At 45.1% G+C, this 22701-nt stretch overlaps 1 protein-coding gene and 1 long non-coding RNA gene across 9 annotated transcripts in view; one reads left to right on the top strand and one right to left on the bottom strand.

Annotated features, from left to right (window-relative positions):
• ZNF704 (zinc finger protein 704) overlaps nucleotides 1-21266 on the top strand; it is a 222244-nt gene extending 200978 nt beyond the window's left edge. For 6 of the 8 annotated variants that reach the window (XM_077774371.1, XM_077774387.1, XM_077774377.1 and 3 more), the window contains 4 exons: nucleotides 1407-1674; nucleotides 3874-3978; nucleotides 13378-13475; nucleotides 14631-17564. In XM_077774371.1, the coding sequence (XP_077630497.1) occupies nucleotides 1407-1674; nucleotides 3874-3978; nucleotides 13378-13475; nucleotides 14631-14742 (583 nt within the window). In that variant the 3' untranslated portion in view covers nucleotides 14743-17564. Of the gene's footprint in view, nucleotides 1-1406; nucleotides 1675-3873; nucleotides 3979-13377; nucleotides 13476-14630; nucleotides 17565-17795 lie in introns of those variants that run through there. The other 2 variants (XR_013337601.1, XR_013337609.1) reach the window with 2 other exon arrangements.
• The window catches only part of LOC144240144 (uncharacterized), a 40102-nt gene continuing 21318 nt past the window's right edge, over nucleotides 3918-22701 (bottom strand). Inside the window, exons 2-3 of the long non-coding RNA XR_013337614.1 lie at nucleotides 13375-13520; nucleotides 3918-4006 (exon numbers count right to left, since the gene is read on the bottom strand). This is a non-coding gene — a long non-coding RNA (uncharacterized LOC144240144). The remainder of the gene's footprint in view (nucleotides 4007-13374; nucleotides 13521-22701) is intronic.

Below are 22701 nucleotides of genomic sequence, written 5' to 3'. Positions count from 1 at the left end.
CTAGAGGGTGTTGGGATTTGAACCTAGGAAACTTGATGCCAGGATTCGTCCTCATGATCTCTGTGCTACAACATCAGCTTCATCCCTTCAACACTGAGTAGACACCTACTCTATGACAGATACGTCGCTATGCGTGGAGAACGAAATCACGGTGTTAGGGAGGTGACGAGGGTTTAAAAAGATTAGAGAAATGTGTCAAATAATGAAATAAAGTGAATTAAACAGAATGAATACACTTCAAAGGGAGCATCGAGGATCTAGCAGTTAGGAGTTAAGTCCTGATGCCTAACCTTCAACAAACCCAATTTGACTTCTGGTCACTTCCATCACCACCCGGTCTCCAGACACTGCAAAGCGAGAACAGCCTCCTCTCTGGCCTCCTGCCCTTGCCCTCTGTCCACTATTCTCCATACGTTAGCCTAAGTGATCCTTTTTTAAAATGTTTATTTATTATTGGGGGTGGGGAGAAGTGAGCAGAGGAGGGGCAGAGAGAGAGAGGGAGACAGAGGATCCAAAGCGGGCTCTCTAGCGGACAGCCCTACGTGGACCTCACCAAGCGGCCTCAAACTCAAACTCACCAACCGTGAGATCATGACCTGAGGTGAAATCGGATGCTTAAGGGACTGAGCCACCCAGGTGCCTCAGCTAGAGTGATCTTTTTAAAAAGTGACTTAGGTTTCTCACAGCCTCCTCTCCTCCTGCCATCCCAGACTTCGGCCACACCGAGAATAAAATGCAGAGCCATTCCATGGCCTACACAGCCCTATGCGAACTTGACCCTGCCTTTGTTCACTGTCCCCGGTGCCCAGAGCACCAGCCACTGGGCTGGCCTCCCTGCCCTTTGTGGAGACCTGTGAACCTGCCCACCCCGGGGCCGCGTGCTGCTCTTCACTGCGTGATCTTCCCACTCCTTCTGGCGAGGCTTTCTCCCTCACGTCACTCAGGTCCCTGCTCAAATGTCACCCTTCAGAGGGACTTCCTTCAAACACTCTCTTTAAAATAATGCCTTCCCCGTATCAGTTACCCTGCTACAGGGCACTAAATCTGCTTAATTTTTCTTTCTGGATTTATCACTACCTGATATAGTCAATTTGCATTTCCCTCTGGGGTTCGTGTCTGCCTCTCCCACTAGAATGTAAGTTCCAACGGGTCATAGCCCGTGCTTTGTTCACCTTGGTATCAGGAGACCCTAGAAAAGTGCCTGGACATAATAGATTCTCAATAAATTGTTGTTGAATAATTTGATTGATTGATTGATTGATTGAATTGTTTTAAGAGGTCAAGAAGGCCTCCCTGGAAGTGGAGTCAGAGTTTGCCAGGCAGACAAGACAGAGGGAACAGCATGTGCAAGATGTCAAGGCAAGAAAGCAAACGGGGTTTGTGTAATCTTGTCTCCTTCACTCTAGACGCGTTGGGGACTCCGACTACAGTGATGGAGAAGAGGACTTCTACTATACTGAGATCAAGCTCAACACAGACTCCGTGGCAGACGGACTGAGCAGCCTGGCCCCCGTCTCACCTTCTCAGCCCCTGGCTTCGCCGCCTACTTTCCCCATCCCAGATTCAAGCCGAACGGAAGCTCCTTGTGCCAAAACTGAGACGAAACTGATGACACCCTTGAGCCGCTCAGCTCCCACCACCCTCTACCTCGTGCACGCCGACCATGCTTACCAGGTGACTTGCAAAGGACTGTGAGAGTAATCACTTTGACCCCTGACCAAAAGCAGTAGTGTTCTGACCTGTGAGGAAAGAGTAACCCGGTAGAGAAACAGCATCACACACGGAGCCCGGTAGCTGAGTTTGTTCTGTCTTCTCCTTCGAAAGCCCAGATCTCACCCAGATGGGCCCCTATGAATTCTTGGATTCCCCGATACTGACTGAAGAGCCAGTCCCTTAGAGGTTGTTCATAAGGATAGCATCCTTAATATTGTAAAGCCCTCCGAAGCGTGGCTGGCACACGATCTGTTACACAAAAATAAATAGACAAATGTAAAGGTGAGCACTGAAAAGCTTTGTCACAATGGCAGAATTGTCCTGCTCCCCGGATCTGGGATTTCATGCCCTGCCTTCTGAATTGGTAATGAACTCTCACAGATCAGGGCAGTGATTATCGGTGTTCCCCAAATCAACAGTGTCAGCATCACCTGGGAACTTGTTGGAAATGTAAATCCTTGGGGCATCTGGGTGGCTCAGTGGGTTAAGTGTCCAACTTCAGCTCAGGTCATGATCTCGTGGTTCATGGTTCGAACCCTGTGTCGGGCTCTGTGCTGACAGCTCCGAGCCTGGAGCCTGCTTCAGATTCTGTGAATCTGCCCCTCCCCTGCTCATGCTCTGTCTCTCCAAAATAAATAAACGTTAAAAAAATAAAATAAGAAACATTGATTTGTTTTAATGACATTTCCGAATATTCAGCTTTTTAAGAAAACATCTTTTCCATAATTCTCAACTGCTTTATGCAACATTTTTAAAAAATCTCCCATCTGTACTTGTTAATTGTGTTCTCCTACCCTTGTTTTATAAGCAGTTTCCATATAACTGAAGAGTATTCGATTAAATCGAAGCACCAAATTGTTTTAGTTGTTCTCTTATTGTTAGGCATCTACTTTTTGGTCTCTCCACTTTCTCCACTATCATTAGTAACTGGACTGTGAAACGTCTGTGCCAGTACTTTTCTTTCTCCCTTCTGAATTTCCAGAAGACTCATTATTGAGTCAGAGGATCTAAGGCGAACAGCTTATGGCTCTTGCTCTGTGTTGCCAAGACATTTTCCAGTGGTGCCAGTTACCAAACCACGGCCACTGCCTGTATTTATAATTAGAAAAACTAAAGCTGCAGAGGAAGATTTCAGACACTTATGTAGTAGACTTACACTCAAGAGCAATGAAATAGAGCTAATTATTAAAGGAGTTGAGGCAATAAATTTCACTCCTGACTCTTGTTATGTTGGTCAAAGAGAATAATTAATTTCTTTGTTCTTGTCTGTCAGTGCTCCATTTAGAAACACGGGCTCGAGATCATGGGCTTGAATCAACTAAAACCATTTTGCTCAGTAGGAACATGCAGTCAGTGATCTGAAAGGTCCTTCCCAAACCACTGATTCACAGTATTGGTGTTTTACTGTTTACAGACATTAGAAGTGTTCAGCGTAGAAAGTATTGAAAACACAAGCAAATAAAATTCATCCCCTAATCTCAACAAGAAGAAAGGCCCTTGGTTAATACTTTTATACGTCCTTCAGTGCGTTCCTTGTGTTCTGTGTGTATATGTATACTCGTTTTTTTAAAAAAGGAATTTATTGTAGCACTGTTTCTATTGTGCTTTGTTTTTGCCATTTAATACAGAATGAGCATTTTCTCATGCCAGTGAGTATTCGTCAGTAACACCAGGCTCTGCGGGTATATTGCGATTTACTTACCCCCTTCCTTATTATTGGACGTTTACATTTCCAGTTTTTTGCATAATACATAGTTCTGCAGTAAACATACTCATAAAAATTTAAAAATTACCCTCCCGAAATGTTGCACCAATTTACGCACACAGCATCACTGTATAAAACTGTTTCCCAACTGGATAGCAAGCCATGGGGTTTTTCACAAAAATAGGTATATGTCCTAAAATAGGTATATGTGTGTATAATAAAGTCTCTCTTCAGAAATCATCAGAAACTTACTTTTTATTCCTTAGATTGCTAAAGACACATAAAAAGTTGATTTCTAACTATTCTCTTTGACTATGTCTAATCTCTTGTTGGATATTTAGTCTAAGTTGTTAACACAGCTGAAATCATTTTTGAGGCCCTACCTAGGCAATGATGGCTTAAGACTCTGAGGGAAAATGTTCTTTCAACACAATGCTCTGTTTTCTGTGTAACAGGCCACACCCCCCGTGACCATTCCAGGGTCGGCCAAGTTCACCCCCAACGGCAGCAGCTTCAGCATTTCTTGGCAGTCTCCTCCAGTTACCTTCACAGGCATTCCAGTAAGTAGAAAAACAAAAAGCCAGAGACCTGGTCAAAGATGAACATAAATTTGGAGAACAGATTGTCAAAACACGCTAGAAAAAGGCAAAACTCAGAATGCCAGAGGTACTCTCTTTTTTTTTTTATTTTCTATCATTTATTTATTTTTTATAATTTACATCCAAGTTAGTTAGCACGTGTTGCAACACGATTTCAGGAGTAGATTCCTTAATGCCCCTCACCCATTTAGCACCCCATTTAGCCCCTCCCACAACCCCTCCAGTAACCCTCTGTTTGTTCTCCATATTTAAGCGTCTCTTATGTTTTTGTCCCCCTCCCCGTTTTTATATTGTTTTTGCTTCCCTTCCCTTATGTTCATCTGTTTTGTATCTTAACATCCTCATATGAGTGAAGTCATATGATATTTGTCTTTCTCTGACTGACTAATTTTCCTTAGATTAATACCCTCCAGTTCCATCCATGTAGTTGCAAATGGCAAGATTTCATTCCTTTTGATTGCCGAGTAATAACTCCATTGTGTATGTATGTGTGTATATACACACATATATACACATCTTTTTTATCCATTCATCCATTGATGGACATTTGTGTTCTTTCCATATTTTGGCTGTTGTCGATAGTGCTGCCGTAAACATTGGGGTGCAATGCTGTGTCCCTTCGAAACAGCACACCTTTATCCCTTGGATAAATACCTAGTAGTGCAATTGCTGGGTGTAGGGGAGTTCTATTTTTAATTTTTTGAGGTACCTTCATAGTGTTTTCCAGAGTGTCTGCACCAGTTTGTATTCCCAAGAAGTAGTCTATTTCTTAACTGAGATTTGTAAACTCCTCAGCAATGTATTTCACCTCCCAGACCAGCCCAACTTCTCTGTGAAAAAGGTGTGATGACTGACATTTTAGAAAACTAGGAGAGACTCGCAGCTGTTGATCAGCAACTGTTAGAAATATATCAAGACTTTTTGTGTTGGTGGTGCAGTTGTCTGTTTCTGAAAGGCTCTGCAGTATCAATAGCTGAACTCAGAGGCTGAATATAATGAAAGAAAAAGACCCTGTAGTTAATAATATTTATCATTATGAGTCACTTTAAAAAAACGTATGACTTTGAAATTATTGTTTGTGGGTATGCCATTTTTAAAATTTTGAAAATATCATAAATTGAAATAATTTTTTTCTTCCAAAGATTGAATAACCCATGCTGATGTATACTCTGAAAATACGCAAGTGCTGAATTATGCAGTCAGAGTTTAGTAGTATATAAGAATTGATCTGACATATGAAATGACGGCTGCCTGATAAACTATGAGCTAACTTGATTCCTAACCATTCGTTTAAAAATATATCGGGTCTTTTATAGTTTATCACAGTCTGTCCACAGACCTACACACCATTGATGCCCTCAGTGGTTTAAAACTCCTCATAAGGCTCACAAAGTGGCTTATGATAACAGATATTAACCTTATTCTCACCTCTCCACCCCTCTCTCCAAGGACCTCACAAAAGCTTCTTATTGTCAACCACTGGCAGCTCCCAGAGGTTTCCAGAAAATTCTAAGGCCTCCTACCGGGCTGATAAAAATGAAAGCGGCTCAGTCAGTTATGCCGTGCTCTGTCAATGAATATTTATTAAATTCTCTAGGAGAATAATCAACAATAAAAAGCATCCTGTTGGCAGCAATTTGGGCATTTGTGGATTCCATAAAATACTCCTGAAATTTGATTTTTTAAATAATAATCGAGGATCTGGAGTAACTATGAAAGTCGCCTGTCTCACCTAATAGTAGTAAGCGTTTGCCACTCTGAAAGAGCAAGAAAGCAACGAAGGATCTTGCTGTAGACATGAGAAGAAAACGTGTATGTATCAGTCTTGCTCTTGTTAAGAACAGTGATCTACTGAAGAGGGTGTCAGAGGTTAGCAATCAGTCATTTGGGGGACTTTTTTTTTTTTTTTTTGGTAGACAAAAAAAGACCCAGAGTGGTTCTCGATACCACAATTGAGACAACCCTTCTAACCTAGAAAGGCAGCTATAAGTACAGAATAATAGAAACCCACTGTTCTGAATCCTGTAAATTCCTGTCTGTGATTTGAGAAGAATTTTCAAGAGTACACACCATACTGCCCACCTGGTGTACAAACAAGTGTCGCATGTGGGTGAAACGGCCCACATGCTCTGTGACCAAAAAAACCGGAATTTCTTTGCCTTTGCTCTGTTAATTAAATCATCTCCTTCTGAAATAGTAGAGAAATCAGTCTGAGTGGGTTTTTACTAGCTACATGCCCTCCAGAGTTCCTAAATGTCTTACACAGTAAGATACCAGCCAGGATACCTTCTACTGTTTGTCCTCCAGCAGTGAAATCTTCTCTGCTGTGAACACGGTGTATATCTCTACCCTCATCTCGATGCCCTAGATTTTTCAGAGTCCCTAATTTCATTGGTTGCCAAGGACATTCTAGACAAGAAATTTGAAGGGAAGCATATAGGGTGGCTAGGTTAACTAGGTATCCCACTCAAATCCTAATTTAGATTCTAATTTATTCTTTCACCGGAGAAGTCTCAATCTATCTGGTTGAGTAATGTTTCAGCCAACCCTTTAGACTTGTCTTAGCAGCCATTCCTATTTAAAAATAAAGATATGGGTGGGGCGCCTGGGTGACTCAGTCTGTTGGACGGTTGGGCATCTGACTTTGGCTCAGGTCATGATCTCGAGGTTTGTGGGTTTAAGCCTCGCAGAGGGCTCTGTGTTGACAGCTCAGAGCCTGGAGCCTGCTTCAGATTCTGTCTCCCTCTCTCGCTGTCCATCCCCCGCTTGCACTCTGTCTCTCTCTCTCTCTCAAAAATGAATAAACATTAAAAAAAACTTAAAGATACAGGAAGAGGATGGTATTTTCCAAGGCTTTGTTTTACCCTTGAAAGAAGGCTCACTATTCAAAATGTTCTTTATGTGGCTAAATTATCTATCAATACTTTTTTTAAAAAAAAGTGGGTGCAGGGCGCCTCGGTGGCTCAGTCGGCTGAGCCTCTGACTCGATTTCGGCTTGGGTCGCCGTCTCATAGCTAGTGGGTTTGAGCCCCACATCAGGCTCTGCGCTGACAACGCAGAGCCTGCTTGGGATTCTCTGTCTCCCTCCCTCTCTGTCCCTCCACTATTCTCTCTCTCTCCCTCAAAAATAAATAATACGTTTTTTAAACACACACAAAAAAAACATTTTAAAAAGTGGGTGCATACTGTTTGCCTCCTTCGACTGAAGGCTGGATCTTAAAACTGCACACCACACAGACACTGTACTGGCACACGCCCACTGGCTAGGCGCCGGCACCTGTCCCCGGATCCTCCAGGTACGTTAGCCCGTCCCTAGAAGACTGGGAGCCAGGATGAACCAAAGAGCACGTGAACTCCTACCTTCTAAATTAATGTAGTAAGGGCTTCAGACAGGAGCTCTAAACATTTTAAATCATAATGAATTAGTATTAGTGATGGCCTCAACCATATCCAAACTGAAGAACACAGCAGCCTCCGTTTTATGAAATGCTCTTTAAAGAACACATTTCTCTTTGTACTCCGAAACAAATGCCCTAAGGTCGTCAACCCCATTTAAGGTTTGATTTTTTCCCCACATCTTAGAGATCTGGTATTGGGGGGGTGGGGGCGCTGCTTTTATATGCTTCCTAGAGAATGGAAATAATCTCCTTCTGACAAATCCCAAGGTTTGCAGGATTTTATTTATTCATTTGCCTACACTAGATTTCTTGAACATCGGGCTTTAATAAGTTCCCTGGGTAAGACCTCTTCCCAGAGGTGTGTCGTGGAGGAGGCTGTTCTGCGCATTTACAAATGGAACTGGGGGTTCAGTCTTTTCTAGCCGAAGGCTGTAGACACGCGGGTAGGGAGAAGACCCTCATTAATTACAGCATTCTTTGAGCTGTTTTTCCCAAATGACCCCATCCTATCTTCTAATTATCTACATTCTTTTCTCTGTCTTTTCATGGCAGAAAACTGAGAGGTTTTGGCACCTGTATGAGTCTGCTTGTACTGTCATAACAGACCACCATAGACTGGATCACTTTAAACCACCAAAGTGTATTTTTTCACAACTCTGGAGGCTAGAAGTCCCAGATCAAGGGGCTGGCTACTTCAGCGCCCCGTGAGAGCTCTTTGTGGCTTATAGAGGGCCACCTTCTCACTGTGTCCTTACCAGGCCTTTTCTGTCGGTGGGGCAGGGGGTGGGGCAGACAGAGAGCCCTCTGGTAGCTCTTCTTATAAAGACACTAATCCTATTGGGTCAGGGTCCCAGCCTTTTGACCTTATTTACCCTTAATTAATTCCTTAAAGGCTCCTATCCAAATATAACCACACTAAGGATTAGAGCTTCCACATATGATGGGGGTGGGGGGCACGCAGGGCACAAGCATGCAGTCTGTGACAAGCCCAGGCAAGCGAGAGCTAATAAACCTGATCTCCAAAGCCCATTCCTGGCGGCTTCAGGCTGGAAGGAGGGTCCTAGAAGGTAAAATAGCAGTGCTTAATTGTTAGACATTGAACTGGATTTTTTTTTTTTAACACCTTGATGGAGGAATCAGAATAGTGTGTTATAAGAGGTTACAACCAAGACAACAGTGTGGGCTTTTTTTCCATCTGAGAGATAGAAAATCACAAAGAAGAAATTTTCCCCACATGTTTACAGAGGGACACAGCATTCTTATGACTGCTCTGGTATGAGGCTCAGATGCAAAGCCTGACCCTGGCATTTACAAACTGTGACCTCCAGCCAGTCACATGACCTTTCTTAGGCAATGTTCTCAACTGTAATCTACCTCATAGAGTTGTGTTGTTGAGCACAGTGCCTGGCACTGGCTAACAGTGTGGAGCACTCACTGTCATTGCTGCCTGTGACGTGTCTCATTGCTGTGAAACAGAAGCCAGAGGAAGTGAATTCTCCCTCCTTGGGATTGACCTATATAACACATACGCACTGAACATGTGAGAGAAATTAGCCATGATTTCTGCAGACCGAAGTTCTTTAAACTGTTCTGAAATCACACCTAATCAGCAGAAAGATTAAGGCATATAGAGTCGTCCATGCTTCCCAAGCTGTGTGTGAAACCACATTACTGTGTGAGATGTGTCATTCACAGCAAGGTAGCCTGGCTGGGAGTCCTCAGCTCGTGTGACGCACAGAAGGACCAAACACCCCTGCCCCGATTTAGACCCACAAATGCTGTCCCCACGACCTCCACCGAAGCCCGTGGGAGGAGCTCAGTCCTTAAGGACCAAAGAAAAACTGTTCTCTGAAAAAAAAAAAATGGAGATTATAATATTTTTGAAAAAAATTTACTTACTTCGTCACTTATTCTTATTTAGAAAAATACCATAGAGTTCTCTCCAAGTATATCATATACTTTATAACATGCCCCAAAATAGAACTTAGAAATGATTGGGGAACCTGGGTGGCTCAGTCGGTTAAGTGTCTGACTTTGGCTCAGGTCATCATCTCACGGTTTGTGGGTTTGAGCCCCACGTCGGGCTCTGTGCCGAACACTTGCTCAGAGCCTAGAGCTGCTTCAGATTCTGTATCTCCTTCTCTCTCTGCCCCTCCTCCACTTGTGCTCTGTCTTACTCTGTCTCTCAAAAGTAAATAAATGTAAAAAAAATTTTTTTAAAAAGAATGATTAAGATATAAAAGTGATAAAGATTTGACAAGTGGAGACCACTGGGAGAGAAAACCAAAATAATGCTGTGCGGGGCTTTATCTCTGTGCATACCACACTTGCATCGGCTACATGGCAAGATGGCAGAATGGAAAGAGCAGTGGACAGAACTCGCTCCGTCGTCTGCCGGTAGGAGAGAGCCTGTGGTCTGGCGCTGGCCCCAGCCCCACGAACTGTGTGGCAGCTTACTTCAGGACTCCACTTCCTCACTGAGAAAGTGGAAACGATGGTGATACTACTTATCCTGGGGTCACTGTGGAGATGAAAGTGGATAGCACTCAAGGGCACTTAGTTTAACAAGCGCTCGGTAAATTACTACCACTGCTCCTTATAACTCTGGGATGCTACACAGGCCACCTCCCTGCTCCAAGTCTAAAGTATCTTATCTACAAAATTCAGATAACAGCGCTCCCTTGCAGGGGTTTTGTGAGAATTAAAAGAAATCATAAATCACCCAGTAGCCTGCCTTTCGCATTGGCGAGCGCTCAATGCATGTTAGCTCCCTGCACCAGCCACCACGTCTTCCCCACCCACAGCCCCCCCCCAAAATAAAAAGCTAAACCATGATTGTCTTGCTATCAAAAGTGTCAAGGAAAGCCCACAAGGTAGACCATATTGATCCTCACACAGGACGCACCCACGCGCCAATGTGTGACGTGGGTCCTGCCGTCTCCTGTGTCGTCGCGGCTGGACAGGACGATACACGCACGCCCAGAACTCCCGAGTTAAGAAAGCCATTCACTAGAGAGGGGTTAGTCCTGCAGTCGGTCTGTATTCCTCAAACTTGGAATCTTCAAACGCCTGGACCGCACTCCCTCCTCAAACAACCACGGCGCCAGTCTTCCCGTTTCTGTAAGTGGCCCACCGTCCCTGTGGCTGCTCAGGCCCGCACCTAGGACTCACCCTTGACTCCTCCTGATGCATCCCTGATTCTTCTAAAGATTTGTGCTCCCTTTTTCCCCGTCCTTCATCGAGTCCCAGACTCTGTCTGATCCTGCCATGAATCCAGCCACTTCTCAGCACCACTGCCGCACCCTCATCTAAATTGCCAGTACATCTTTCCCCTCAAATACTGTGAAAGCCTCTTAAATAGACTGCAGGGCTCCCCTCCAGACCGTCTCCAGTTCACTCGCAAGGGAGCCCAAGGGATCTTTTTAAAGTATTAATCAGATGTCTCTCTTAAAATTCTCCGGTGGCTTCTCTGGTACTTGGAATGATGTTCAACTCAGGGATGCCTACGTGGCAAAGTCGGTGAGGCGTCCGACTTCAGCTCAGGTCCTGATGTGGTTCCTGAGTTGGAGCCCTGTGTTGGACTCTGCGCTGACAGTGCAGAGCCTGCCTGGGATTCTCTCTCTCTCTCTCTCTCTCTCTGTGTCTCTCTCTCTCTCTCAAAAACAGATAATAAAAAGAAAAAAAGAAAAAAATGACAGTCACCTCAGATTCGTCCATCCCAGCCAGGAAGCATACCTCGTACCCTCTCACCCCCAACTTCCACACCATGTGTCTTCTGGCACCACTGACATTCTGCAGCTGGAGGCCTGTGCCACTGTCCCCCTTTTCTCCAGAGTGCCCTGGGGGGGAAAGGCAACCCCTCAGGGGCCTCCCTCACCACCCAAAATAAATAAATGTCCTCTCCCTTGATGACGCTTTGCCTATTGGCCTATTTTATTTTCTTCAGGCACTCATCACTAAAATGATCTTATCTGTCCGTATTTCTTGTTTGTCCCCCACTAGAATGTACGCTCTGTGAGGGCAGAAACTCGGTATTGTTCACAGCTATGTACCCAGGATCCAGAACGGTGCCTGGTGCATAGTAAGTACTTCATAAATACCTGATGAATGAAGAGCACCTCTCATCTCACCTCACCCCACACAACAGGGGTATGGCAAATCTGCACAATCTAGAACCTTCCATGTTATTCCCCAGCTGATGTCGCGTCAACTAAACTTCTCCTAGTTCTCACTAATAAGGTGGTATTCTTCAGATACTATGAATTCTACAGTAATTTTTAATTTTTAAAATTGTCTTGACCATTTAAAACAATGCATATGAGCACATTCTAGATCATTGTGGTGGCTATGAACATCTGAAGCCTTCACTCCCTCTGGTCTGCTGTTACTCACTCTGGTCAGGGATGGGATGTGGGGTAGGATTGGGGGGAGACTCAGCATCTGGGAAGCCCTCCATATCTGTCTACATCAAATGCATATGCTGAACCTCAGCGCTTTTATTTAAAAAGAAATATATGTGTGTTAACTCACTTCTGGCTCTCACTCCTACTCAGCCTTAGCAAAATTGTAAAGACCAGTGGTATAGAATAATTCAGAATCATGGCAATAATGGTTTAAAATGTTAGGTTTTTACTCACCTGTTTATTTTGTAAATTAATGTCTAGAAAAATAACACTGATGTATATTCCTTTGAATTGAAAGGAAATAAAAAGTGCTCATATCTGTACTAGAGAAGTTCAATCCTATAAGGATGCTTTAGGGATGTTCCCATGACTGTCAGTCGGTCATGGTACTTCTGTGGCCATGTTGACTTCTAGAGTTTCTAAATTAGAGTTTCTAAGTTTCTAAATTAAATTAAACGTCTGCACTTCTGTATATGGCAATGTCATGTATTTACTTGAAATACCATTTAGCTTTTCTTTAAAAAAAATTCATTTTTTGTAGCTGTTGAGAATCCCAAATGCTGGGAAGATCTTTAGCATTATGAGAGCAGGTGATGCAGAGGGATGGGTAAGAAATGCAAGAGAAATCCAGAACAAGAGGCTCTCCTGCTACTGTGACTGAGAGGCAGAGGTGTGATGGGGTTAAACACAAGTTCTGGAACTGAGGACTGATGGATGTGGGGGGGAGGGGGGGATGGGCATGGAGGAGGGCACTTGTGGGGATGAGCACTGGGTGTTATATGGAAACCAATTTGACAATAAACTGTTTGTGAAAAAAAAAAAACACAAGTTCTGGCATCAGGTAGAGCTCAGCACAGCGCTGGCCCTGCCATTACAAGTTCCATGACCTTGGCCAAGTTATTTAACCTCCCTATGCCTCGGTTTCCTCATCTGTAAAGTGGGAACAAGCATAGTACCCACCCCGTGGGGCAGTTGTGAAAATGAAAGATATGGTCAGGGAACCTGGCACCTGGCGAGTGCTCAGGAAGTATTTCATGGGTGACTTCTGTTCTCGACTTGGTTGGGCTCTTTGCTTCTAGCCTTTCTTCCTGTTTGGATCCCACAGTCTGCTGTGTGGGTGTCTCATGCAAGAAGTCCTTTATGTAGGGGCTGTGAATGATCTCATAAACCAAACGGGAGGCCGAGGTCCCCGTTGTGCTATTCCCATTGACTAGCCTGATAATTTGCAGTAACTCTCTTCACCTCTCTAGTGATTTGTCTGTTTTCAAAGGTAGATCGTGAGGCTTAAAATAGATGAGACTATACTTTAAGGTTTGGAATGTTATTCAAGTGAAAATATGTTACTATGGGCAGCTTGGAATGCACGCATGAAGTGGTGAAGATTTTTGAAGTATTCGTTGTTGCCAAGGTTTTCCTGTTTGGGGAGGCATTTAAATTCACCTTTAACGTGTGTCTCTGTGAAGAAAGCACTTCATCTCCGTGGCTGATAGTCAGATACCACTGCCCGTGGACAGTGAGGAGAACCTGCCCATCAACTTTGTTTTCCTTGTACTTACCAGGTGTCGCCAACGCATAATCATCCGGTGGGCACAGGAGAGCAGAGACAGCACACTCACACGGTCTTGTCCTCCCCACCCAGAGGGACGGCCAGCCTGAGGTATGACTGCTCGAAGCTCCACACTCCTCATCTCAAGGGAATTCGCTGAGAAACAGAAGAACAGCAGGGAAGAGAGAAGCCAGAGATATGATACTCCATAAAATTTCCCCGGAATGGACAAAACACCCTCTCCTTTGTGCCCTTGGCTTTCCCCACCCAGCAGTTATTCATGAAGATTTGTTGTTTTGGGGGAAGGGGTGGTAATGGTTGCCATAAGTTTTCTCGCAGAAGAGGTAACGGTAATTACTGGGTCTATTAAAGCCATAGTTGCATTAACCTCTGTGTTAAGAGAACTATGATGTATAGTTTTTAATACACAGATCAAGGAGAAACTCCTCAAGAGTTCTTTAACCAGAATGCTAGAAATCTGAAAAACAAGAGAGCACCTAAAAGTACATATTTAAAACATAAAAGAAGAAAACTTTTATATTTACTTGCTTCATTCAATTTTATGAAGATGGCCAGTGGACATGGCCACAAATGGACAAGTAGAAGCTTAAGAGTTATAGTAGCAAATTGTGGGCGCCTGGGGGACTCAGTCAGTTAAGCGTCCGACTCTTGATTTCAGGTCAGGTCATGATCCCAGACTCGTGGGACTGAGCCCCACATTGGGCTCCTCCAAGCTGAGCGTGGAGCCTGCTTGAGATTCTCTCTCTCTCCCTCTGGCCCTCTACCCTGCCTGCACATACTCTCTCTCTCTCTCTCTCTCTGAAGTTAACAAAATACTGTTTTAAGAGTTGTAGGGGCGCCTGGGTGGCTTAGTCGGTTAAGCGACCGACTTTCACTTAGGTCATGATCTCGCGGTTAGTGGGTTCGAGCCCCGCGTCGGGCTCTGTGCTGACTGCCAGCTCAGAGCCTGGAGCCTGTTTCAGTCTGTGACTCCCTGTCTCTCTGACCCTCCCCTGCTCACGCTGTCTCTCTCTCTCCTAGAAATAAATAAAAAAAAACATTTAAAAAAAAAAAAGAGTTGTAGTAGCGAATTGTAATAGCTAAGTGCTGTGGTGTGAAGACATCCAACACGTTAAAGTCCAAACCTAGTAAGAACCTCTGCTCTGTTTCTTCACGTTGTTTCTTGCCCTTCCAAGCGATTCAAGGCCTCCATAGAAGGCCCGTTGAACCTGTGGCCCGGAGTAAACGTTCGCCTCTGTCTTACAGGAAGCCCAGGGGAGAAGGCAGAAAGTGCCGGAAGGTGTACGGCATGGAGAACCGTGACATGTGGTGCACCGCGTGCCGCTGGAAGAAGGCCTGCCAGAGGTTCACTGACTGAGGGGCCGCCGGCGCCCGGGTCGCTGCTGCCCTCGCCTTCCGCTGCAGGTCTGGGAAAGCGCTTTCGCTTCTGAACAAAATCCACTTGAAGCCCAGGAAAAGCACTTCCAGGAAACGTGGTGGAGTTACAGCAAAAAACTAAGGTCACCGCCGTCCACTGCTCTTGCTGAGAATCCAGCCTAGAGCGGCTGTAACTGGTTTTTTTTCCTCGAAAAGAAAAGTCAGCTTTTTTTTGCTGTATGGCTGTGTCTGCAAACTGTGGACCTCTGTAGCAATTGAAGCAACAAAGCCCATTTTACCTAGAAAGGAGGCATATTTTGATAAGCTTTCTGAATAATGCCATTTCTGAGATTTTTTGACATATTAAAAAAAAAAAAAAAGCTACGCGTTATCCGGTAGCATTTGTACAGAGAACGACACTTGCTTTCGCTGTGAATAGTATTTTCCCTGTTTTCCATTTGACTTCTTGGAGCAGTGCACATCGTGACGCGTTGCCGGAAGGCGCAGCGCTCCGAGTGTCTCTTCTGTGTCTTGTTTGTTTGTTTGTTGCGTTGGGGAGAATGGCCCCAGACCGAAGCATGGCAGAGCCATTAGCTTGGAGGCCTCGGATGGCGTCAACCCGAAAGGAGATCACCAGCAGACCTCAGCCCCAAGCTGAGTTCAGGACATCCCGCTATAACGTTGGGAACATCTAGGAGTCTTCCTCAGATTGCTAAGAAGCCCTTCCTCCGAGAGGCGGCTCAGCTCATTCTCTACCTGTCACAGCTCCATCAAGGACTGGCACGGCAGCCACCTGGGTAAGCCTCGAGGCTTCTGATCAGGGATGCGATGCGAACCGCAGCGCCCATCCGTTTGTCACTGCTTCTCTGACAGCGCCGTTGCCAGGTTAGTGGGTCGTCGGGCTGTCCCTCAAATCCCCACCACTGACCGGTTTCAGAAGGGGTAGAGAAGCCTGACTGTCCCCGCAGGTTTGCTGGAGACAGCGGAGCACAGCCCAGCGCATCCCCCTCTGTTCAGAGAGACCTGTGAGGTCAGCAAACCGACATCCATGCTGAGTGCACTTTTACAGGTTTTATGCTTTAGCGTGTCTGGGAGATGGGTTAATGAACAATACAAACGCGATCTGAGAACATGGAAGGTCCAGAACTTTATTTTTCTTATAAAAATATTCCGTTCACTAGGAATGTGCTCAGAGGGGAATGAACGGAACACCAAAATGAAAATGCATGTGGGTATAGGAATCTCTCAATTCAGTAGGACCAGGGCTTGCACTGTGTTGCGTTTAGCAGGTTTCCTAGCCTTGTGTGTTTGTGTGTTTGTTTGTTTGTTTTGGTGGTAGTGTTGTGTGGGAGTAGTTGTCACGTTCTCTATACAAGCTCATTGTCTATCTGTCCTACTCTCGATTGCCCTGCTGAAGTTACTTTTCCTATCCCTATGCAAAGGAGTAAGAGCACCTTATAGGATGCGCTGTGTCAGGACGGGGAGCCGAGGATCAGCCATAGGAATGTTCAGTGAAATTGCACAGAGGAGAGTTTAATATACGTTTAGAGATTGTACATACATGTTTGTTTTAAAGAGTTGAAAGAAGTCACTTAGGAATAACAGAACTCCTTTTCCTTTTCTAAGCAAGGGAAATGGAAGAAGGTTCCACAGTGTAATATCCACAGCCTGTACGTGCATAGATTCTGGCAATTTTATTTTTGAAGCTCTCGCGTGACTTGTTAAACCTTATTCCTCAGAAGAGAGCCTGTTCTCCTCCTTCGTTTATTTTCCTCTTGAAAACATGTAGTTCAAGAGAGCAGGAAAAGAGCTTCCTTTAATTTCATGTGTAACTGAAAATCATGTTTCATTTCATGATTACCAATCAGTAGTAGCCACAGCACCAGCTATAATGTGTGTTTTCGTATTTACGAGGTCAGCCAGGAAAGGGCATTTTTTTAAAGGGCCGAAGTGTAGTTGCATCCTCAACCCCAGCGTGTCTTTTCTCCTCCCTGGAGTCCTTTCGTCTCACCTACAGGCACCCTCTGCTGTGACACGACGCTCTGGCCTGGTCCAGGAGGCCTGGGCTACCACTCAAGCGGGTTCACCGCGTACCGAGATGATGGCTGGGATGCAGTCCCCGAGCAGAGGTCTTTCTCTTCGCGAGAGCTCCGTGGCCCCTGATCCTTGGATTAAGTCACTCATCCAAAACCATTACAGTGATGAGGGGCTAAATCCATCCTCCCCACTTCCCAGAACTCTGGGACCCAGGAAGGGAGAGGTCTTCACTGCGGAGCGGCCCAGGAGGGAGGGTCTGGGGCCGTGCCCCAGAGAAACAGCGCATGATTGGCTCTGAGCTCTGGCCTGGAGGAGCCTAGCTCAGTCCTTACCTGGGTTTTTGCCAGTGCACAGGTACAAGCAGAAGCGAACTGCTGAATGCATCTTCCCTGGGACCCCTTGTCTTTTCTAACGCCTTCTTCACGCATACCCTTCTGCCGTTCCTGCCCACGTGGGGACTCCTTTCTGCCTACTGGCCCCGGTCTCTGTGTACCTTCTTCTCTGGCACCAGGGTGCACGAACCCTCAGTCCCTTCCTGCACACAACGACATCCATTTTTTTTGTACCAAGGCATGTAATAACTGGAGAACCACCAAAATTACCTGGCTGGCCTTGGGAAAAAAGTGATTAACTTCTTGCAAGCCACACAGAAAGCTATGAGTTGCAATATACAGCACTGATTGTAAAAGCCAAAATCACAAAAAAAAAAAAAAAAAAGACATAGAGCTATTTTGTTATATTTTGGAACTAAATGAAGTGCCAAATTAAGCCTGACCTTCATTTTATACCATCACGTTCTTTTATGTCTTCGTTTGGCAGGGGGAGGTGGGGATGGGTGCAAAGGGCAGCCCCACGGCATGCTGGCTGGTTAACTGGAGCTCCGTCCATCCCACGGATCTCTGAGACTTGTCTGTGCAAAAGGAATGGCAATACAATGGATTCTGGACCCAAAGTATTTCTAAATAAGGCGTGCGCTAGCCTTTTGACCTTTCTCTCCCTTGATACTTCTTCCTTCAGAAAATAGTTCCCATCTCTGTCTCAAGAAGGCATTTCACGGTAATGGACAGGCATTCTTCAGGTAGCTGCGAAGCAAGGAGGATTCATCATCCGGCAGTAGGTTTAAGCCTTAGTCCTTCCCAGAGGATGTGTACCCAGTTTATGGGCAGCGGTGTGACAAGATGGAGAAGACACCCGGGTAGCAAGTGGGTGGGTTGGAGGCCCGAGAGGAGAGGCCTATGGACATCTGGCTCCCACTCACCTTGTTCATGCTGATCGGCCAGTGGTGACTGTCCCTGGACACCTTGGAGGGAGCTGTCATGTTGCCCCTCCAGGAGCGGCTGCCTGCAGCAAGGAGGGAGCTCCCTTACGGGAAGCGGCTCTGACCAGGGATGCAGGACTCCCGTGCACATCTCCAGTGGGCGTGGACTTCCTCCCGCCTTACTTGCCAGAAAGGTTCCTCGCCCGGTTGGTAAACGCCAGGCTCAGGAAGAAGGCAGTGGGCTCCTGAATGAGTGCGCGCCCCGCGGTGAAGTGCCTGTCAGCAGCTCTGTGCACCGAGGTGCCCTTTATCAGATGGTCCCTTGTCCAGTCACAGCTGTGTTGCAGACAGACACTTGCAGTAGTGATGGGGGTTACAGTTCTTGGGCTTTCCAACATCTTTTCAAAGAAATAGTTACACGGATGGTGCGAAGGATTTCTGAGACTGAGATGCCCTCTATCCCATTTCAAGATCGTCTGCGCCTAAGTCGGCTGTCGCCAGTGTCACACCAAGCCACGCTTTTGAAAGCCGCCCTGGGTTCTGAAGTAGCCCTCACCGCTGCTGCAGGCCTCCTTCATCAGACTTCATCAGAAAACAAGAGAGCGGCATTCACCTGCGAATGTTTAGAGGCAAGGGGCAAGAACTGTACATATAGGAGAGAATACCTTGAGAATAGTAGCAAAATACTGTCAATAATATTCATTTCCTCAGGGAAACTTAAAGGGTATGTGGAAGATAGACCTGGGAGATCCTAAAACTAGAAAGACTTTTCTTATCTCCAGAGTCTTTCCCAGTCAGAACTGTTCGGGTGGTATTTTTTTTTTTTTTTTTTAATGAACATGATAAGTATTTCAAGACAAATTTACATGAACTGGACAATACTAACTTTTTGAAGAGCGATGCTCTATGGCAAAGAGCTGTTTCTTTGTAGCTGACGTGCAGTCTAAGGCTGCCATGTGAACCACAGGCACAGTCCCTGGTGGATATTCACAGACTCTTGGAAGGCTTTTCCTGAATGTAATTGTGAATACGAAGCCCTGGTGTTCCTTTTCGTTATCACCCGGTTGGGTGACTGTACACAGAACTCTGTAGGCGAAAGCTGTTAAAGACATGCGTTTTGCATTAATAACATGTTAAGGAGCGAACTTCCATGGACTTTTGCGGACAAGGTGCTGCTTTTTCTCATGACCCTGTAGAATTCCTATCGACCACATCGACTGTAGCATTGACCTGGATGAAGACAGGGAAGGATTTGTGCATACAAATGAGGGGAAACAGAGCCGAATTCATGAATATGGATGAGGATGTGGCTCATTTTGGAGAAGGCCCTGGGTACATGGGTCAACTGGAAATTTCATTTCTCTGAGAAAATGCCCCTACCAGCGGCACATACACTCTCCCTGTTCCTCATACCTGTGGGGATTCCTCTCTGCTGGAACTGTTCCCTTGTGTCTTTTTCATTGTAACTTGTCAAAGCAGAAGTCGGTAAATAAAGTGAGATTAGCACTTTTAGGTACCAATTGTATCGCTAAGTAATGCACACCAATAGAGCAAGAAAGTATAAAATGTATTTAAGACCGACTGGTTTGCTTATTGTGAGTGACTTTGAAAAAACCCATACCCAATGATATACATGCTTTAAAAGGTGTACCTAGTACAAGACCAGATTTCCAAGTGGGGACCTTACTTCTGGTCCTGTTTTGTAAATAGTGGCTTTTTTTTTTTTTTGAAGACAATCTCCTGTTTTATAACTTCTCGTGTGGGTCTGAGAATCACAATGGTAACGTGTTGTGTCAAAACGTAATCTTAAATACAATAATAATTATAACTTAATTTTCCAAATAAGACAAGAAATATACTGCTTTAGGCTTCTACAATTCGAAGAGACATGACACTTTTATAATAAGCATTGGTACTTCTCAAGTAAACAGAACTGGAAATATTTTACAAGATGCAGTGTTTTGTAATCACAACGAACATGAACATTTTGTGGGAAATGACCTTGGTTTTATACATTGTAGCTTATTTTTTAAAATACAGTATTTACCAGACAGGAAGTGTTAATATTATAAGCAATTCCTGCTCTCCAAACAAAGGGCTATGCCTCTTTTAAGCAAGTGTTTTTGATGCATATCTTTTCAATTAGCCCTCTGTAGCAAGGGTAGAAATGCAGATCAGATGGAAAGGTTATTGTTAAGAGAATGGAGATAGCAACAGCTACTCCTTTTATCATTGCCAGTGTGTTTTCAAAGTATTATGGGAAAAGACACTTTAAGAATCAACCATATGTATCTTAAATGGGAAAATGTTAATAGATACGCTTATAAGCAATGGGAGAAACATTCTCGTAAATTCTTTAGTGTAAAATGAGATTGCGTCACAAAGACAAGCTTACCACAAACCTGCATTTAACTGGCAACTATCATTTGCTGGTAATTTTTGAAATCATGGTATTGTAAGCCCAAAGATAGAACTTTAAGGTGATCAGTGGTGTGTGAAATAACTTTCCTCAGCACTAACTAAATAACTTTAATTTCCTTATCAAAGCAATTGTTTGATTTTTCACAAGAAGAACAGACGTGCAAGGTTGTGATCAGAAAGTCACTGTATTCCCCAGAATCAAGAAACAAGGGAGGGAGCCATGGAGAGCTTATTAACTGCACAAATAATTTTGAGCTTTGCCAAAACCATTTCATAATGCTGTACAGTTTCTTCTAGCCCACTCACTGTTTAAAAAAAATAATAATAAAGCATCTTTTCTTTCTAAGATTTCAGTAACTCAGAAGCTAATTAGCAGTATGCAGATAACATCAAAAGAAAAGCTGGGATAGAATGACCATGTATCCATTGGGCAACTCCTGTGAAGTGGCCAGGGGGTCACTCAGACCTTGCTTTCAAATAGCTTTTAGAATGTGCACACGTGAGGACTAGAAATGCACAGAGATATGGGCAACCACGTCCAGCCTCGGCCCCTGGTCTCTGAGATGAGGCAGTCTGCAACTCTCTGTCTTCATTCCCTTGAATGATTACATCGGTAGCATTAAATCCCCAAGAAGTGTTTACTGCTATATGGTTTTGAACCAAATGAGTCTTGCTTCATTTTTAAATAGAAGCTTCCTAATGGGTTATAGCAGAAGCCTTAGAAAAGCCAGGCGGTATCTGTAAGTGAACGATTCAAATCAGGCAAAACAGGGGCACTACAGAATGCTGGAGGTCGAGCCAGAGAGCCCGCCCACCCCACCCACTGCATAGGGCACCCGGCACTGCATAGGGCACCAGCACTGCATAGGGCACCAGCACTGCATAGGGCACCCAGCTCCAGACAATCAGAACCATGCAGAAATCAGGCCCAGGGCTGCTAGATCTTCTGACTTGGAAATACGGTGTTACCTGACATTTAAGTGTTGACAACTAACTCAAATTCTTGGCCAACACTGTAGAGACCAAAGAGAACCTATGGAGGGGCAGATGGCAGCCTTTGGCCACCATTTTCTCACATGGAACGTGAGATGTCAGGGAAAGCACATCTCACATTCCACGGCCATCGGGTCACCTTCCTCCCTCAGCCCCACAAATTCACACGTTGGCACTATCTGGGCAACTAAAATCGAGGAAATAATTCTCATGGAGGACTTGAATATAAAAATACAGTGTCCTTAAACTAGCCTTGCCTCTGATCACAGTACGCTGAAGTACTCTCCAGCTCTCGCCCACGCCAGGCCCCGAAGCACTGAATAACTGTCATCCCAACTTGAGTTTTCACTACCGTGACCACTGTGATGAGGGGCCGGCAAAGAGCAGGCTTGTGCCTTCAGAGAAGGCAGCCAGAGGCCCCTGCCGCTGAAGAGAGCCCACTTTGCCCCCTCGTCCCAAAGCCCTTTGCCCGCCCTTCCCCACTCCTTCCCGCCCCGCCCTGCCTCGTGAGTCTTCATCCAGGGTGAAATTTCCATTGTTTCATCTCCGACACAGCAACATCCCTGCTTCAGAACCGGTAGGTATTTTAGAATGTCCCCTAACCCCCCAATGGAGTTGTTCCACATAGAAAACCTTAGTGTCTCTGTCCGAGGGCAAAAACGAAATGGGAATAAATGTGTCACGGAAAAGATTAGAAGCTGCTTCTTCCGCTTGGGCGGACTGACGTTCAGCTCTGTCTCACACCAGCGTCCTGATGGTGTTGGGTTAATCACTACCCTTCTCACATATACGATAAAGTAGGTGTCTTGCAGATACATTATGTCATTTGACCTTCCTAAGAGCCCAGGGCACAACAGGAATATCTGGGATCACTTCAAGGCCAAGCCACAATAGTCTTACGTCTGTGAGTCAGCCTTCTCACTGTCCAAAACGAGGAGGGGAAGCGCTTCCCACTGGCTCATACCTTAGTCTTCCGGACACGAAACCTGAAAAGACCTAGGGATCCACCACGTTCCCATCCTTTCAGCCCAACTCTCAGGCTCTCTGCATAGACACAAAGAGGGCACTCATTCACACTGTCACATGCAAACTCCATCGTCCCCAAAGGTATCCCTTTAGGGTGCTGCCGTGCCCCCACTCCCTAAGTTCTCACCATCTAAGTGGCTAATTATAGGAGTTTCTGAGCTACTGTAATGTTCTGAATAGAAGTTTTGACTCCTTGGGAAAATAATTATTTTGCTAATATGCAAC

This window comes from Crocuta crocuta, unplaced genomic scaffold (genome assembly GCF_008692635.1).
Source record: "Crocuta crocuta isolate KB4526 unplaced genomic scaffold, BGI_CrCroc_1.0 scaffold81, whole genome shotgun sequence".
Classification (NCBI taxonomy): domain Eukaryota; kingdom Metazoa; phylum Chordata; class Mammalia; order Carnivora; family Hyaenidae; genus Crocuta; species Crocuta crocuta.
This window is presented reverse-complemented; position numbering and strand designations above follow the sequence as displayed.